We start from the raw sequence: 18,771 nt of genomic DNA, 5'->3' as shown, positions 1-18,771 counted from the left end.
AGCTGACAATCCCTAGGGAGAAAAAAAAAATGAAATTTGATCCTTCCTCACACTACAGACAAAAATTTCTAATGGATTCAAGAACTAAATGTGAAAGGTGAAACTCTAAAACTTTAAAAAAATATATTTTTTATATATAAAGTATATATATATAATATATATTTTATATATTTATCTTGTAGACAAGATACAGTAAGTGTGGAGTATAAAAGATTGTAAATTCCACTGTAATTTAAGAATTTATGTTAAAAGGCACCATAAAGAAAATATAAGACAAGGCACAGACTTGTAGAAGGTAGGCTGTAACATCTATAACAACAAAGGATAGAAAAAAAAAAAAAGCCTACAAATCAGTACGAATAAAAAAAAAAGAAAAAGAAAAATTGGCACAACACATGGACAGGCATTTCAAATGAGAGGAAATATAAGTGGCAAATAAACTTGTGAAAGCATTTTCAACTTTAACAGTAATAAGGCAAATGCAATTTAAAGTCACAGCGAGAGATCTTTATATATATGTATATACATACATATACAGTACTGACAAAATTAAGACCGATAAAACCATGTGTTGGTGAGGATACCGGTTCCACAGGACACACGCTGCTGGTGAAGGTATAAATTTGTACAGTGACTTCGAGAGATAATTTGTTACTATCTAGTGAAGTTGAACATTGGCATACCCCACAACACCAAAATCTCACTCCTAGGTAATATATACAACAGCCACACACTGCAAATCACTAATGGGTCATAAAATCAGTTTAAAGGATTGAGATCAGTATTTTAAAAAAAAAAAAAACAATTGAAAACTATCAGAGACCATCACGAGTAATAGGCTAAGCATTGTTTCGTGAGATGTTTGCTTCAGTGGTGTCTGCTGGGTGTGTGTGGAGGGGAGGGCTCTATGGATGTGGGTGTCAGTGGTTGATGTAAAATTTATTTCTTATTCTGAGTCACAGCAACTAAAGTTGAAGGCCCTGTAGAAACTCTTAGACATATTCCCCAGAGAATGTACAAGATTTTTCATAAGAGCTCTGTGCCAAATATCAAAAACACAACCCAAATGTCCACTGATATTGGAGATTAGAATGGGTAAGTAAATTGGGGCATATACACACGATGAAATATTATGAACAAAGAGAACAGTTCTTCATCTACACATATCACAACTTAGATGAATCTTAGAAACAAAACAGTGACAGCAGGAAGCTACAGCATACCACATACATTACCCCTTATTTATCAAGCCTAAAGACAATACTAAAAAATCAATAAAAGCAAGCACAAGCATGGATCCTGAAGCCAAACTGCCTGGGATCAAATCCTAGCTCTGCCACTTACTAGGGCATAACCTTGGGCAAAATACTTAACCTCTATGCCTCAGTCTCCTCATCTGTGAAATGGAAATAATAACCTACCTCATGGGGCTTTGGGAATTAAAATCTCTGAAGTGTTTGGAATAGGCGACACACAATGAAGAAGGGACAGGAGTAGAATAAGAACAGAATTAGCAATGTTCTGGTTCTCCAGTTGGGGGCGTGGGGGCATGAGCACCAACGCTACATAAATCATGTACTTTTTGTATATATGGAATATTTAAAATTTCAGCAAGAGTGAGTTGTGCCATGACAAGGCTCCATGTGCTCAGGCCCAGTAATAAGACACTGAGGGCCAAGGATGGTGCCAGCCTAAGCAATGACGTACCTGGTTCTCAGCTTGTCACTCCCAGATTCAGCGCAGTTTCGGAGCCAGCTGAAAAGTGGCTTCTCTTTATGCTCTTTGGTGTATTGAGCCAGCAGTTCCCGCACCACAACCTGTGCAGAGAGGTTATCATTCGTCAGCCCTTTGTCAAGAATGTAAAAAAGTACTAGAGTGTCTTGAAATGCTGTAGCCAGATAAGGTCTAGTTGCTTCTAGCAAAGTCCTTGGAAGGAATCAAATATATACCCCATCCTTCCGGAGGCCTCTGTTTGCCGTGGCAAATGTGAAGTTCTTCCACTACCACTGCCAATCCCTCCCCCATGGCCAACTCGACTAACCAGCTAACTACTTACTGCTCACTCTCTCCCACCTGAGACATCAGCCTCTAAGGCCAGTCCTGGGACCCAGTATTCTAGCTGACACTCCAAATAAAACCTACTTGCCTTCCCTGAACCAGGTAGATGGATGGTCTGTTTTCCTTTTTGCTTCTAATATTCTATGGTTGATTAGGCCTTTGGGGAACAGTATTAAATTGTACACATACAACAAGCTCCATCAGTCTTCTCGTCGGCAGCTTTAGAGTTATAATTTGGCCCTAAATTACTGCATGCTTTTCTGGTTTTGTTTAAAAAAGATGTGCATGTCTAGCCTGCTACAGACAGAGGCCCAGTTGACAGTTGGCAGCAAGTGCTAGACATGTCAGTGAGACCACCTTGGACCAACCTGCCTGCCAAGCCTCTAGCTGACTGCCATGGTACGAGTGGGCCCAGGCTTGGCCAGCAGAGGGATGACCCCCTATGAGCTCAGTCCAAACTGCTGACCCGCACACCCATGAGCTAACAATTGTGTGTTGTTTTAAGTTACTCCATTTTGGGGTGGTTTGTTACATAGTAATAAATAGTTGATTCAGTCACATACAAAACTAACTTTAGAATATTTCCTTCTTTGTTTCAGAAACATTGATGTTTTTATAGAGATTACATAAAATGTTATATATACTTTCAATCAACAGTATATCTTAAATGACATTTTTGGCTCACATTGCTGTCTCTCATTCTAGTTATCTGTTTAATGGCTGTATAATATTTTTGTTTAGAACCATCATAGCTAATGAGACATTCCCATTCACTTAGATATTTAGCTTGTTTCCAATTTTATACTGTCATTAATTACTTTGATATCAATATATTCAGACAAATAGCATTCATTGTCCCCCCACCTCTTTTTTTTTTTTTTTTTGGTTATTACCTAAGAATAAATCTCATGAACCCAACTGATGCAAAGATCCTTATAAAGGGCCACCCTGCCTATAAGAGGGATCTTGGAAACTTGTCAAGGCATATTTGCCTAGGGGAACTTTATTGGCAGTGCTGGGAAGAGCCAGTCATGCAATTCATGGGACAGTCTCAACCTGCAGAGGACTGTGCCACATCCAGTGTCCTGCCCAAATCCACGTACTCAAACCCATACAGCCAACTGATAGCCCAGAGCCTAACTCAGTTACACCAAAGCTTTCAGGTTCTTCCCATCTGAGCCTATGGAAGGCTTAAGCTCCCCTGCCCCCTAAAATTAGAGAAGGCCATAGGACTTGCTCTAGACCAGTGACATGCAAGCTGGTGTGATGTTCCCAGTTATGACAGGTTCCTAACCCAGGACTTCAGTCTGCTAGAAGGCTGCCATGGTAATCCCATGTATAGATAAAGGCATTGTCCTCTATATTGTTATGTTTATTATAAATTCCTTTTGTTTCTTTGAAGTATTGTTTTGAATTCTTGAAATTATATCTCTAGATAAGTTATATTATCCATGATTTCATTTCAGGATAGAAAAGGTGGTATTACAAAATATTTTTTATAAAAAAGAGGGCATTAGGTCTAGTATGTCTAAGAATCACAGTACAGGGGCGCCTTGGTGGCTCAGTCGGTTAAGCATCTGACTCTTGATTTCTGCTCAGGTCATGATCTCGGGGCTGTGGGATTGAGCCCCACATTGGTCTCTGTGCTCGCAGGGAGCCTGCTTCTCCCTCTCCCTCTACCTCTCCCCTCCTCTGTTCTCTCTCTCAAATAAATAAATAAAATCTTAAAAAAAAAAAAAAAAGAATGACAGTACAGTATTATGGGTCAAAGGATGTGAACATTTTTAAGCCTGCTGCTATACGAAATAAGTGTAAAAATCAAAACACTCCCAGCAACGGGGGGAGATTAATTTTAACTAGAATTAAAATTAAAATTATATAGCAATCAAGCTTCACTGACACATCACTAGGATTAAGATTTACACTGTTTGTTTTTGAGAATCCATTACTTTTATGATGGTTTTAACTCCATCTCCCTCTTGTTACAAGAGCAACATCATTCCAAGTATTAAAAATTCCTTCCTCTGATTTCCACTCTTCCATATCTTTACCTTTCTCTATATTTCTCCATAGTATTTATTGCTGCCTGATGATCCAGAGCAAAGCAACTTGTCTCCTGGTTTCTTGTCTTTCTACTGTCTGGAAGGTAAGCACCCGGAGGTCAGTTTGCTCATCCTTATGCCATCAGACAATGGACGACACAGAGTTGAGAGCAGAGGAGTCTTTCTTGAATGAACGAATAAATAAATAAATCCCCTTCCTATTTTTAATATTTTATCCAATCTGTTCAATTCCTTAACAATTCCTTTAGCTTTTGTCACTACTTCCACCTTTCTGATTTAAGCGACTTAAATCAGAAAAAAAAATTCACTCTAACTAGAATTAAAATTAGAATGATATAATAATCCAGTTCAGGCGTTAAACTTAAGAGAAAAGACAGACAAATGGGGCTCTGGCAGATTAGTCATTCTGGATCTTTGCTCCCTTTTCTTTCCTTTTTGTTCCTTGCTCTTGGCATCTTTCCTCCTTTTCTAGGTCATAAGACAAGAAAATATCATTTTAAAAGTGAGTTTATTTCCTGCTGTTGATACTCCCTTGGTAAAAGATTAAATGATTGAAGCTATCAGCTACCATGGGGTTTGGGCATTACAGTCTCTAAACCTAATACTTTATTTGATAAATGACCAGAGAGAGACAAAGAAATCAGTCACAATCTTGACTGGGCATGAGACAAAAATGTGCTTGTTTTCACTCATAGATGTGCTCCTAAATACACGTGTGTGTGTGTGTGTACATATACATATATCAATTTTTTAACTTGCTATTTTAAAATAATTATAGACCCACAAAAAGTTGAAAACCTAAAATAGTACAGAGAGGTTTTCCTAGTCATCACCCAGATTCCCCCCAGAGTGATATCTTACACAGCAATAGTGATTACCCAAATCAGGAAATTCAATACAATTTTACTTGTAATAGAGGTTTCATTTGAAAATGAACCCAGTAGTAGATCATTTTGTAAAGTGAAAGAAATATTATCTTTTTGCAATACAAGTGATTAAATCCTTATCTAAGTCTGGTGTTTTGAATACTCACACAAGATTTTCTTAAGACAACTTGTGATGTTCTTTCTAGGTGACTGTTTTTGTGGTCGTGTTGTTTCTGTGGTTATTTACACAGTTCTCTGGTTCTAAATAAGAATACTCTTTATTTTTTTCTATATACTTGATTAATCCCCAGTGCACCTGCTCAGGAGCCCCTTTCTTAAGGGAACTCTAGGGACTGGGTAGTCAGAACAGCCATGTGCTTGCCTTTTAAAAAAGATCCCATCTGTAGGAGGAATCACGCTAATCTACAACCAACATTTGGAAACTATGAGCCTAAGCAATTGTGCAGAATAATGACATCATAAACATGCATTTATAATGAATATCATATGCATCAGGCAACACTGATTATATAACATCAATGAAAGTTATTATTATTTTTTTAGGTTAAATGGCTTTTCAAGGCACCTATGAAGCAACTAGCATTTCTACATACTAAGTATTTGACTGATTGATGCCAGGTACAGTGAAACTTGGATGAAAAAGTCTAACAAGTGGTGTCTGCTGCCAAGACAGAAATACTGAGAGCCAATTAGAATAGAAAACACAGTGTCTACGGAAAAGCCACCAGACATCATCCATTATGTAACAAGGACAAGCCAGGAAGTGGGGCTGCACTCAGGCTTGCACCACGTAGGGTGATGGAGCCACTCAAAGTGGCAGTACTTATGGCATTGGGGCCCCAAATCATGCCCTAGGCATGACCGGCTATGTCATTTGGAGACCAGTGCCAAGTGAAAATGTAGGGCCCCTTGCTCAAAAATTATGAAGAATTTCAAGATGCTGAGAGCAGAGTGTTAAACCCCAGCACAGGCCCTTCTGAGTGTGAGGCCCCTATGACTGTCCAGGTTTCACCCCATGAGGCTGGACCTAGCCCTCGGGGTCTCAGTAGGACTGCCGACACAAACGTCACTGCATGTCCCATATTTCTATTACATCGACATCTGGCAACCCTAGGCTCCTGATGGCAGCTCAGGTGTCACTCAGGGTGTGAGACTGAAGAAAAAGCCAAGTGGACATGATTCTCCAAGCCCTTAACTATTTTCCTCTGTTAGGTACTGGACATCCCATCAAGGTGAGATTTCTTTGAGGGGAACCTTTAAAAATTCCCTGGATAGAAGAAAAAGGAAGGAAGGAAGGAAGGAAGGAAGGAAGGAAGGAAGGAAGGAAGGAGGGAGGGAGGGAGGGACAGGAGAGGTGAGGAGAAGAGAGGAAGAGCTGTTTTAACACAGAAACCCACACGTACAATGCTCTGAGTAATTGTTGGGCCTTAAACATGGATTTGAACTTTATACTTTAGGAAGATGGACGGATCCAAAGCAGTGATGTAAGCCCAGCAAAAATTCATGCACTGCTCAGTAGAACTTAGGAGTGGTCAGTTTTTTGGTTTGATATATATATATTTTTTTGTTAAATCTGGATCAAATTTAACTTATTTTCCCCATGTCTCCTCCCAGTAGGAAATAAAATACATCCCTGTGGTTTCCTTCCTTCATGCCACCCACATTTATGGAGCACGCACTGTGTGCAAGGCACCTACTGCCTATATGGAGTATAGTGGGGATTACAGAGATGACTAAGAATTATCTGTCCCTCAAGTGGCACAGATAAGCTTCATCCATTCGTTCATTCATGTGTTCAATACCTAATAGTAACAACGGCCATTTTTTTTGAGCACCTACTAAGGCTAAAGATCTGTTCCAAACTCTTTATGTGGAATGACTAATTGAATCCTCCTGACAACTTTGGGTCTTTAGCAGAATCATCCCGTTGCCCAGATAAGGCAACCAAGGCCTAGAGAGGGTAGGCAAGTTGCCAGGCTCATACAGCTAGGAATGGTGGAGCTAGGACTTAAGCCCAGAGCCCACGCTTTTAATAATTGCACACCTACACTGCACCTCCTTTGTGTCAGGCTCTGTGCTGGGCACTGGGGGTACCGAGAGAAGCAAGAAGCCGCCGTGCTGGGGAGACGGTCAGTAGGACGGAATAATGGGATGAGGGTGACAGGGGTAAATTCAGAGTTCACTGGGTGCAGCGTGGGGCAGCACAGGGAGGGGCACTGGCAGCCAAGCCCTCACACTTGACAACAGTTCTGCCATCACCTCCACTTTTAAAATGTGGAAAGGGGGCCTCCAAGAGACAAGGAACTTGTCTCTATTTCATGCTATATAAATAAGCTCTATATAAATATGGACTCTATTAAAGAAACTCTGTAGGGCGCCTGGGTGGCTCAGTTGGTTGGGCGACTGCCTTCGGCTCAGGTCATGATCCTGGAGTCCCGGGATCGAGTCCCGCATCGGGCTCCCTGCTCGGCAGGGAGTCTGCTTCTCCCTCTGACCCTCCTCCTTCTCATGCTCTCTGTCTCTCATTCTCTCTCAAATAAATAAATAAAATCTTAAAAAAAAAAAAAAAAAAAAAGAAACTCTGTAAATAAAATGATGAACACACTGACCATGGAATTTGTAATCAAATGGAGAATAAGCAACAACAGCACACGGCCTTGAGTAAGCACCTTCTGTGTGCCGAGTGCTTGATGGGAGTAATTACAAGAGTCCTACAAGGTGCAGATGATGCTCGGGGTGCAGGTGGGGGCTCAGAGAGGCTAGGCCAAGGGTTTCACGATCAGTCAGTGTGGGCAAACCTGGCTGCTGAGGCCTCCCACCCGGGCCTCCAAGGAGGCCTTCTTCCAGAGCCCCCTCCTTTGCAGGTTCTGTCGTGACAGATCAGATGGGGGGACTTCCTGCAGCTAGAGATCAGCCTCAGACCTTGAAGCCTGGCAGGCAAACTCTCAGGAATGTGCTAGACTGCAGGAAGGGAACTCTTAAAGCTTTCCCGCTCTCCTCACTCCTCCCTGGGGACGGGCACAACCTCATCCATCAGCTTCTGGGGCCATGTTTGCTAGAGCAGAAGCTTTCAAAGGAGGTAAGCAGGCGAGGGCTAGGAGGTCTGCACCTCCCGAGTGCCAGGCTCTGTGGCTCAGCGCACCCCACAGACATGTTTTCTTTGACCTCCCCCTGCCAGCCCTTTCACATTAAGAACAAATGATGTGTTTCCTCTTCTCTTGAAAAATTGGAATTTCTGGAAAGCCTGAACCCATGTTCCCTTGAGGCAGCAGTCAGTGGGAAGTAATCAGCAGTAGCCCCCTAGAGAGGGCTGGGGCCCACGTCTGCCCCAGTCCCCACTGTGCTCTGAGATTTCAGGGGCCTGCTGTAGTTACATGGGTCTCTGCCTGGCCCTGAAGACCCTTGATCTGGTAACCCCCGCTGTGGGCCTCATCCAAGGATGCCAAGGATCGCCATGCAGCCGGTGTAAGGAGCCTGGGAGTGGGCCCCTGACCCCCACCTCTGCCCCTTCCCATTTCCTGGCCTCATCAATCAGCCCCCTGTGGCCAGGCCAGTTCTCCTTGAATGGCGGAGCCCAGCTCAGGAGCATACCTACCTTGTAGGGTGCTACTGGTCAGCTCTCTGCGACTTGCTGCAACTGGCCCCCACACAGTCTTTGCTTTCTGGCCCACACCTTCTCTCACTAAAGAGGTGGAAAATGCCCAGTGCTCACCCGCAGCTCCCATGCAGCTAGGGCATTGGCAAACTGCACGGTCCTGGCTAATAGGATCTCAGAGGAATTCAGCTGAGGGCTTCTGGGCAAGGTTTCTGGAATGCCCTCTAAGACCCAGATAAGACCACCCCAGAACCATTCCCATGTCGGTGGAGTTGACTGCTGGAAAGAGGCTTGGGCCTTAAGGGCAGACAGGCCACGGAGCCAGCTCTGGGGTTACCATGGAGGATGATACATGTTCTTATGGTTTAGGCCATGTCGGTGGATATTGTGTTACATGCAGCCAACTGTGTCCTGACTGCTAACCCCATTGGCAGCTGGGTCCAAGGTGAACTCCCCGACTCTAGCTTGTCCACCTTCCCCAGTGCAGAGCTGCTGCTCTTGTCCCAGGTGTTCTCAGCCCCATCCCCCAACCCTTGCCTTCCAACAACTCTCCCCTCCCCCTCTCCACATGCTCCTCTCTGCCCCTTACAGCAAGTTTCCCTATAGCACATGCATGTATGTCCAGCCTCTCCTGAAGCCCAACCCCCTAACAACAACAAAATGTCCAGTGGAGTTGGTCGGAGTAGATATTACTGGTATACTTATTTTCTTTTATTCAAAAGGGAAAGTAACTAAAGTTTTCCATCTGTGACTAAATAAATAAATAAATAAATAAATAAATAAATAAATAGTAATGAGGAGAATGTTAAGAAAGGAAATCCTATGAAGTTTTCTATATCTTGAGTAAGGCACAAACCCTTTTGGAAGGAAAACAAAAATTCTCCTTAACCCTCAATGTTGACTTAAGTTGTTTCAAATCATAATGTTACTTGAACATGTTCAAACATTTAACTAGATACAAACACCTTATGTTTGTGGCTCTCGTTCAATTATAAATTATGAAATTAAATACAAGCAAAACTATAAAACTAATGAGAATCACATCAACAGTCCTAAGAACATGTGGCAGACTGTTCTGCAGCATGACCTTGGCCCTCCCTGGCCATGTGGGTTCCTCTGGATGGGTTATGCCTACACCTCTGAGGCCCTTCCCCTTCTAATCTCTGACTATGAAATCCTCCTTCAGCAGCACTTCATAGCTCCCCTCGGCCTTCACTTGGCACAAACACATTGTTTTAGTCATAGAAAACCTACATTTGTTCTTTTTTCATGGGTTCTTGGTGACCAAGGTGATATTATTTGGTGCTAAAGGCCTTGTAAATTTAAAGACGAAAGCTGGAATCCCACGGCAGTCTCTGGTTTTATGGTTGTTATTCAGACAATCTGCAAAACTCACTTAGACTATTTCTGTTTAGATTATCATCAAAATTAAAACAAATAATTAACACATTCTCGTAAAGAACTCATAGATCCCAATTTGAAAAACAATGCCAAAACCAATCTCGCTGTAGAGAGAATGAAGTCACTTTGGGGAGCGGAGAAATAAAGATAAACAAGTGGGCCAGCTTCAGAAGGCTCCCTTTCTCCAAAATCTCACACATGGGTCCCTTGGGGAGAGCTTTCAATATTTAGATGCTAAAACATCTGGTTTTGAAAAAAACTGGTGCCAGCTTCGTGCATTGGTCATTGGATTTAGAAATAGAAAAATAGAATGCCTTTTTGAATTACTTTGCTTAGCTTTTCTAAGAGTGCATCACCCGAAAGTCCCTCCAAGTTTCCCCAAATGATCACATTTTGTAAATGCTTCATGTCAGTTCTATTCCCTAAGCAGAACTACAAGCTGTCCTCCTCACTCCATTTCAGTGCCACCGCCCTGGCCTGGACACCACCACCTTCCTCGAGGGTGAGACTGGGTCCCAAGCCCACTCTTGGCTGCTCTACCCATGGCCTTCACAGCCTTCACTAGGCCAGCCTCTGCATGCCTCTCTGGTCTCATTTCACACACTTCCCCTTAGTTCTTGCTGCCATCATTGGAGGTGATTCTGGGTATAACTCCCCATCTGTAGGTCTTAGGGAAGATTCCTTGAACCATTTGCCCCTAATTCTGCTGGGTAAAGCAAGCCCTCAGCTTACCCCCTTGTTCTCTCTCTCCAAAAGCCCTCAGATTAGGAAGGCAGCTGATCCTTCAGGTACACAGATGTGTCATCCACAGCCCCATCACCTCTGTACTAGCTGTTCCTCTTGCCATCCAGATCTCAGGCACTTTAGAACTGATGCTCCATGGCCCTGAGATTGGGTTTGACCCAAACTTCACCTTTGATTTTAGGGATATCTGTACTTTTCTCCTTCTGCCATCTCAACATCTTCATCTGCTGCTCAACTATAGCCAGAAGTCTGGGGCCCCAGAATGTTCTTTCTGGTTTACTGTGTGGGTCCTTCCAGGAGCAGGGGGAGTCCAGGTTTAGCAGCCTGAGGTCCTGTCCTCACCTAACATTGTACTGGTCCCAAGGCCCCATTCTAGCCCTTGAGGTTCTGCTCATCTGGGAGAAGAATGTGGAATTCTCCTCAGTGGTAGGAGTGGGGAGAACACTAAGGCTGGAGGGTGAGGGGTGTGTATGCGTGTGTGTGTGTGTGTGTGTGTGTGTGAGAGAGAGAGAGATAGAGAGATACACTGGTCTTTGTTCTCTCTTTCAGAGAGGACTTCCTTTGTTACTCTTCATTCCTTCTCTTTCTTCACTTTCATATTTAAAGGAGGGATTTTTAAGAAAATTGTTTTTAAATATACCCGATTTTTAAAATTCAAGCCATACTAAATGGTCTTAAATAAAAAGTAAAAGTCTCTTGCCCAATCCCTTTCTTCTAAGACCTCACTCCATAAATAACCATTTTTAAGTGGGTTTTGTTCTGCTAGAAGGAGACGCTTCCAAGCGTCAAGTTGAAACAGATTCTCCTGTCATGTTTTGGTTTGCTTCACATCTGGAGCATGCTTTTTTTGAGTGGTTTTGTTTTTCCTAAAATCTTAATGGACTTTCCCCCCCTTGTTTCAAGAAAAAACATATGCCTTTTCCATCACATCACTAAGATCTTCCTGCCTTATAATCATTCTATTCGTTGAACCAAAACCATTTCCTTCTGAAGCCATTCTTTTAATCCCTCCGACTTCCTGTTCTAACTGGGACTAATTGTGTTCCAGCCTTGCCACACCACTACTATCCAGGTATTTCTTTATACATACTCCTCCCCTCCTGGATTAGCTCCAGAAAGCATACATGTCTTTCTAATTCTTAATTCTCTTTATGCTTTTCTGCAGTTCATCTACAAGTAATGTTTTTCAGAAAGTGCATGGCAGGTAAACTTATTGAGCAATTCAATATCTGTAGGTCTTTATTTTGCCTCATATTTCATCAGTAATTTGGCTAGCTATGAAATTTTACATTCAGGATAACTTTCTTCTGAATTCTAAAGGCATTGTTCCATTTTATTCTAGAACCTTGCCACTCCAAATGTGGTCTACAGACCAGCAGCCTCAGCATCACCTAGGAGCTTGCTGGAAATGCAGAACCCCAGAGCCACCCAGAATCTGAATGTGAACAGGATCTCCAGGGATGTGTGGGTGTGTTAGACTTGAGAAGTGTTGTTCTAGCCTTCGGCACTGCTGTTAAAAGGGCTGAGTTAATCTTATCTCTTTTCTTGGTAAGTAATCTGATTTATTTTTTCACTCCAAGGTTTGGGGACCCTCTTTTGGTCCTTACCCAGCAATATAAAATTCTCCAGGCTGTTTTTAGGCTGTGACCCTTTCCAGTGGGTCCTGCCAATTTCAAAACTTGTGCCTCTCTTCAGATCTGGGAAATTTTCTTCTTTTCTTTCTCTAATTTTGTCTGCCTGTCTGTATTCTTTGTTTTCTTTTTCAGGAATGTCACTGATTTCCTCGATTGCTCATTCATATCTTTTATTTCCTCTTTATTTCCATTCACTTGGTTTTTCTGATCTTCATTCTGAAAAAGTTTTCTCAAATTTATCCTTCAGCAAAATTTTAAAAATTTTGCAAACGTTTAATTTTAATTTACTAAGTTTCTCTGCACTACAGGTTACTATGGTTTAATGTAATGCTCATTTTTCATAGCAGGGTGTTCTTGTTTTATGGATGCGAATGTTGTCACAATCTCGAAGGATACTAATTAGTTTTCATTTCTCTGTTTTGTTTCTTTAAGTGCCAGCAGTTGTTTGTTCATCTTGCTCCTTCATTTTCATGTTGTTGATTTTCTTTAAATGTCTGATCATCCTGCTTAGAAAATATTATGGAATTATTGTTCATTTGCTTAGGTATGATGATGGTATTGTGCTCAGTAAAAAACTGTCTTTATTTTAGAAAATGAATGCTGAAGTTTTTACAGATGTCTGCAATTTATTTTCACATGGTTACACATGCACATGTGTGTGCACGCACACACACACACACACAATAAGAAAGAAGACATTTAGGGACGCCTGGGTGGCTCAGTCAGTTAAGCAGCTGACTCTTGACTTCTACTCAGGATGTGATCTCAGCGTCCTGAGATCAATCTCTGCGTTGGGTTCCATGCTGGGCTTGAAGCCCGCTTAAGATTCTCTCTCTCTCTCCTCTGCTCTGCCTCCCACCCCCCCTTCCCCCTGGCATGCGTGCTCTCTCTCTCTCTAAAAAAGAAAAAGAAAGAAAGAAAGAAAGAAAGAAAGAAAGAAAGAAAGAAAGAAAGAAAGAAAGAAAGAAAGAAAGAAAGAAAGAAAGAAAGAACGGACATGTAAATATAGCAAAGTATTAACACTTGGAAGTAGAGGATCTACCCAAGTGGAGAATATAATCCAAGTGTTATTGTACTAGTCTTCCTATTTTTCTCTTGAAATATCTACTTGAAATTTTTCTAAGTAAAAGTTGGAAATAATAAGAAAAACAAAATAAAAATACCTGAATATCCTTGGGAAAATACCCCCGGGGGCCTAAAATCTCTAAGGAATCAGCTTTCTTCTAGGAAACCAGATACTCACATGGTCTTTAAGCAAGTTAGACCACAGGTCATTTGCATTTTTGCATATTTGCTTTGCTTGCAGAGTAATGAACAATGTATGCAAAGCCTCTGACTGTAACCTTTAGGAAATCTGCCAGAGTGAATTAGGAAGGCACCCGTCCTGCTGTATCTCTAACGAAGCAAAGAAAGTTATAATGGGATTTCATGGGTGTGGGTCATAATTGGATTTGGTGGAGGATGTAATTAAATTTCACCAAGGGCCCACAACCTCTGCCCCAGGAAAATAATGAAAGGGTCAGAGGACCTTTCATCTTGCTTAAAGCGAAATATATAAAGCCTGCAGAAACTCTATAGTGCATGCCTACTCTTTCCCCATCTCCTCAATCATGGGACAGCAGCCCCACCACTTTCAAGATCACTGGAGTCTCACCTTGGGGCAGAGGGTTGAAAGCACTGTAGATAACACTGGAATACTATGAAACTCACTGACCAGTTTCTGCTGTCCCCTAGACTCCTACATTTTCTATCTCTACCTCAGGAAGTAGAATCAAAGCAAAATCCAGCCCAGAGAAAGGTAGCCTCCCCAGTATGGGCAGATTCCAATGCTCAAGTGGAAGGCCAGGTTGACCAGTGCAGGCAGCCAGAGCCATCTTTCCCATCAGTGTGTGATGCCAGGTAGCCTGAAAGCTCTGGGTACAAAATAGGACGTGTCAACTGATAGGTTTCCTGTAGGGTGTGTCAACTGGTGGCAAGCAGGCTGGCTGACCCCCTTCCCAGCACAAAGCTAATGTGCTTAGGGGTCTTGGTCTCTTGCCCAAGAAGACCAAGCCCTCCCTGGGCAGGCTATCAAGTGTCCTTTTCCAGAGCAGTTTCCAGGGTTGTGGCAGATGCTACTAGTGTAGTCAAGGGTTCTGATGTGGAAGCCCAGCCATCCTGCTGCTAGGCAGGGCTTTACAGAAACACCTGGCTCTCTGCCCCAATCCCTCTCCTGCTCTCAATCCCTGTGACTCAGCGTCTTTTCAGAGATACCCCAAAGTAACAACTCTCACCTCCAGACCTCTCCACTTGGGTTGGCCCATCATTTCCATCCCATCTGCTTTCCATTCTCCAGAAAGAGGTCAAGTTCTTTGGTCCTCTGATGGCCCCTCTCCCACTGCAGGTGCCCCCACAGATCTGTTCCCTTGTATTCTTTCTTCCAGGTATTCAATGGGATTTGAAGAGGGAGGAGCAGTAATGTGGGTGTTCATGTCATCACCCTCCTGAACCAGAAGTCCTTCCTTTGGTTTCCAGTCCTCCTATTTATGCTGTAGTATCTAAATATTTTCTTCTTTCTTCCTAATTCTGGATGCTTTTGGATCACTTCCCCACCCACCACACCTTTAATCGTCCCTCTTCCTAGCAATGAAATCAGGAAGGGCATCTGCCTAATCTTAGGGCACCACTGCAGAAAAGAGTTAGCACAGCAGGCCAGAGACTGCTATTCTTGGAAAAGCCTGCTTGCAAGGATGGCCCTTGGCTGGCATCTGGGAACGTGGATTTGGGGAGATTTCCCACCATTTCCTGACTGATAAGTATGGCTCACTGTGCCTAAACTGTTTGTGTAAATGATATGGTTTATGCCGACCACCTGTTTTCCTTCTGAAAGTCTGGAATTTTGAGGTACGCTAGGTGGGTATCTACATGACCAGCCCCCAATAAAAACCTTACATACTGAGTGTCCAATGAACTTCCCTGCTAAACAATATTTCACGTACACTGTCAATTATTGCTGGAAGAGTTAAGTATGTCCTGTGTAACTCCAGTGGGAGAGGAGTCTTAGAAACTCATGTCTGGTTTCCTTCAGACTTTGCCCCATGTGCCTTTTACCTTTGCTGATTTTGTGTTTTATCCTTTTGCTACAATAAATCCTAACCATGAGTATGACTACGTGCTGGGTCCTGTGAGTCCTCCTTGAGAAATGTCAAAACTGAGGGTCATCTGGGGACTCCTGACTACTTATAAGTGTTTCCGCCTGAGAATAAACTTCAATCATGGCTTGAGGTAGTATTTTTCTGGCACATGTCTGAAAGATGTCTTTCTGGAAAATTGGCCAAAGAAGGTCATTACCATCTGGTTTTAAGGTCGTTGGTTATCTCCTTTCTAGCAGACTTAGCCATTCCTGGCTTCCTTCCTCAGCCTGGGCCTTGAAGTCCTTCCATGGGTTCTTACTGCAAGGATGCTCTGCCTCTTTGTGCTGGCACACATCCTCCTGAGCAGGCAGCTCAGCCCCCCTCTTGTCCAGCATCCCTGCCTTACTGCCCCACCAGGTCCACAGTCCCTCCCTCTCATTGCCCATGCTCCCATTTATATGCAAACAGCAAGTAGTCCCTATCTCTCCCGATGCTTCCATTTTCATTCATAGTTAGAAACTGTGACCATCCCCTAAGTAAATTAAACAATCTGTCCATGGTTCCAACAAGTTAGAGCTTGCAATTAAAGCACTGAATCATAATTTCAGACTCAGATGATGCCGAACCACATGCCAAGGTTTAAAACATACTCCCAGAAGATAAAGTTGTTGAAAAACCTCACACACTTGGATCACCAGCTGAGATAGAGAATGTGAATTAGTGCAATGTCTGATTACTGAATATTCTTTTTTTTAATAAAAGATTTATTTGAGAGAGAAAGAGAGAGAGAGGGCAGGAGAAGGAAGGGCAGAGGAAGAAGGAGAGAGAATCTCAAGCAGACTCCACACCAAGGGTGGAGCCCAATGTGGGGCTCAGTCTCAGGACCCCAAGATCATGACCTGAGCTGAAACCAAGAGTCAGACGCTTAACCAACTGTGCCACCCAGGTGCCCCTCTGATTACTGAATATTCTTAAGGAGAGGTTTTTTAAAGCAACATTTAGGTAGGAGGGAGACAAAAGAGTAGGCAACTGTTGATCTAGCCCAAATTAAATGGCAATTCTTAAATAATTCCCCCTAAATTATTTACTTAATTATAGATATCTCTAAAAGCTAAAATAATAAGGGGGCAGGAGAGAGCTTCCATTAAGTACCATCTAACATTTTAGTTTTCAGTGGACTCAACTTATAACTGAATAGCATTCCGAAAATGTCTGCATTACTCTTTAAGTTAGCCAATTTTTCATGATAAAAATTTTTTTCATGATAAAAATTCATTTCAATATGAAATCTTTTCAATCATCCAGAGCCTTTACAACATAAAGATAACTATCTCCAATATTTTGATATATTTCTTTTTTTAAATATTTCTTTTTAAACTTATCCATGCAAAGGTTTCTGGGTTGTTGTTTTTTTACTTTTTATCTTTATGTAATTGTAAGAATCCAGATGTAAGAAATGATTCAGAGAGACCCCATGTACCCTCTACCATAACATCTTCCCAAACACTGCACTGTTTACAGTTCAATATCACAACCAGGAAAAATGATGCTGGTACAATCCACAGAGCTCATGCAGTTTTTGCTAGTCTTACATGCAGGTGTGTGTGTGTGTGTGTGTGTGTGTGTGTAGTTCTATGCAGTTTTATCACATGTGTACATCTATGTGACCACCACCACAAGTAAGACATGGAACAGTTCCATCCCAAGAATCCCTCATGCCACCTTTGTATAATCACAGCCACTTCTCTCTTTTCCTGCCCTCACTCCTGGTGATGCTGACCTCATCTCCAGCACCATGATTTTGTCATTTCTAGAATGTTATATAAATGCGATCATACAGTATGGGACCTTTTAAGATTGGTTTCTCTCAGCATCCAAGTTGTTGAGAGTCTCAACAGGTGTTTGTGTTTTACTACTGAGTATGGTAGGGACATATCAGTCAGGCCATCCAGTCACCCAGGGAAGGACATTTGGGTTGTTTCCAGTTTGGGGTTGTGACAAATACACTGGCTCTGAACATCCATGTGCAGGTTTTTGTGTAAACAAACGTTTTCATTTCTCTGAGAGTAAATGTCCAAGAGTATAATTGCTGGGTTTTATGGTAAGCACGTATTTAGTTTTTTAAAGAAACTGCATACTTTTTTCTAGAATGGCTGTAACATTTTATATACCCACTAGTAATGTATGAGTGATCCAGTTTCTCTGCTTCCTTTGGCATAATAAAAAATATTATTACTATTTTTTAAATTTTAGAATTTTGGTAGGTTTGCAGTGGTATTTCAGTGTGGTTTAAATTTGCAGTTCCCTAACGGCTAAGGATGTTGCATATCGTTTCATGTTCACATTTGCCATTGGCATATCCTCTTCAGTGAAATGTCTGTTTATGTCTTTTGCCTATTTCATAATTGGATTGTTTTTTACTGTTGAGTTTGAGGATTCTTTATATCTTCTGGACCCAAGGATTTTGTCAGGTATGTGGTTTGCAATTATTTTCTCCCAGTCTTTAGCTTGTCTTTTCATCTCCCTCCAGAGTCTTTCACAAAGAAGAAGGTTTTAATTTTGATAAAGTCTAGTTTTCAATTTTTCCTTTTATGAATTGTGCTTTTGATGTCAAATCTAAGAATTTTTTCTGGTCTGAGCTCTCAAAGACTTTCTCTTAAAATTTTTTGTAAAAGTTTTTATAATTTTATGTTCTATATTTAAGTAGTTAATTTTGAGTTAGAACTTCTATAAGGTATGAAACGTAGGTCGGGGTTCATTTTTTGAAGACCCCCTCATGCTGTTTTCTATATTGGCTGTACCAATTTACAATCCCACCAACAGTGCACAAGGGTTCCCTTTTCTCTGTATCCTTGTTAATACTTTTTATCTTTTGGTTTTGTTTTGTTTTTATAAAAGCCATCCTAACAGGTGTGAGGTGATATCTCATTGTGGTTTTCATCTGCATTTCCCTGGTGATTAGTAACGTTAAGCACCTTTTCGTACACCTGTTGGCCATTTTTAGGCCTTTAGAAAACTATCTATTCAGGTCTTTTGTTCATTTTTAAATTGGGTTTTCTTTTTTGCCACTGAGTTGTATAATTTCCTTATATATTTTATATATATATTTTTAAAGATTTTATTTATTTATTTGAGACAGAACGAGAGAGAGAGAGCACATGAGAGGGGGGAGGGTCAGAGGGAGAAGCAGGCTCCCTGCTGAGCAGGGAGCCCGATGCGGGACTCGATCCAGGGACTCCAGGATCATGACCTGAGCCGAAGGCAGTCGCTTAACCA

At 41.9% G+C, this 18,771-nt stretch overlaps 1 protein-coding gene across 1 annotated transcript in view; it reads right to left on the bottom strand.

Annotated features, from left to right (window-relative positions):
- ACOXL (acyl-CoA oxidase like) overlaps positions 1-18,771 on the bottom strand; it is a 349,740-nt gene that overhangs the window by 116,327 nt on the left and 214,642 nt on the right. The window contains exon 14 of the mRNA XM_064572203.1: positions 1,708-1,817. Within this exon, the coding sequence (XP_064428273.1) occupies positions 1,708-1,817 (110 nt within the window). The remainder of the gene's footprint in view (positions 1-1,707; positions 1,818-18,771) is intronic.

The sequence above is a fragment of the Mirounga angustirostris genome, unplaced genomic scaffold (genome assembly GCF_029215605.1).
Source record: "Mirounga angustirostris isolate CCGP_5_RB_7025 unplaced genomic scaffold, mMirAng1.0.hap1 SCAF_10, whole genome shotgun sequence".
NCBI classification, from domain to species: domain Eukaryota; kingdom Metazoa; phylum Chordata; class Mammalia; order Carnivora; family Phocidae; genus Mirounga; species Mirounga angustirostris.
Note: the sequence above shows the minus strand (reverse complement) of the source record. Positions and strands in the feature narration are given on the sequence as shown.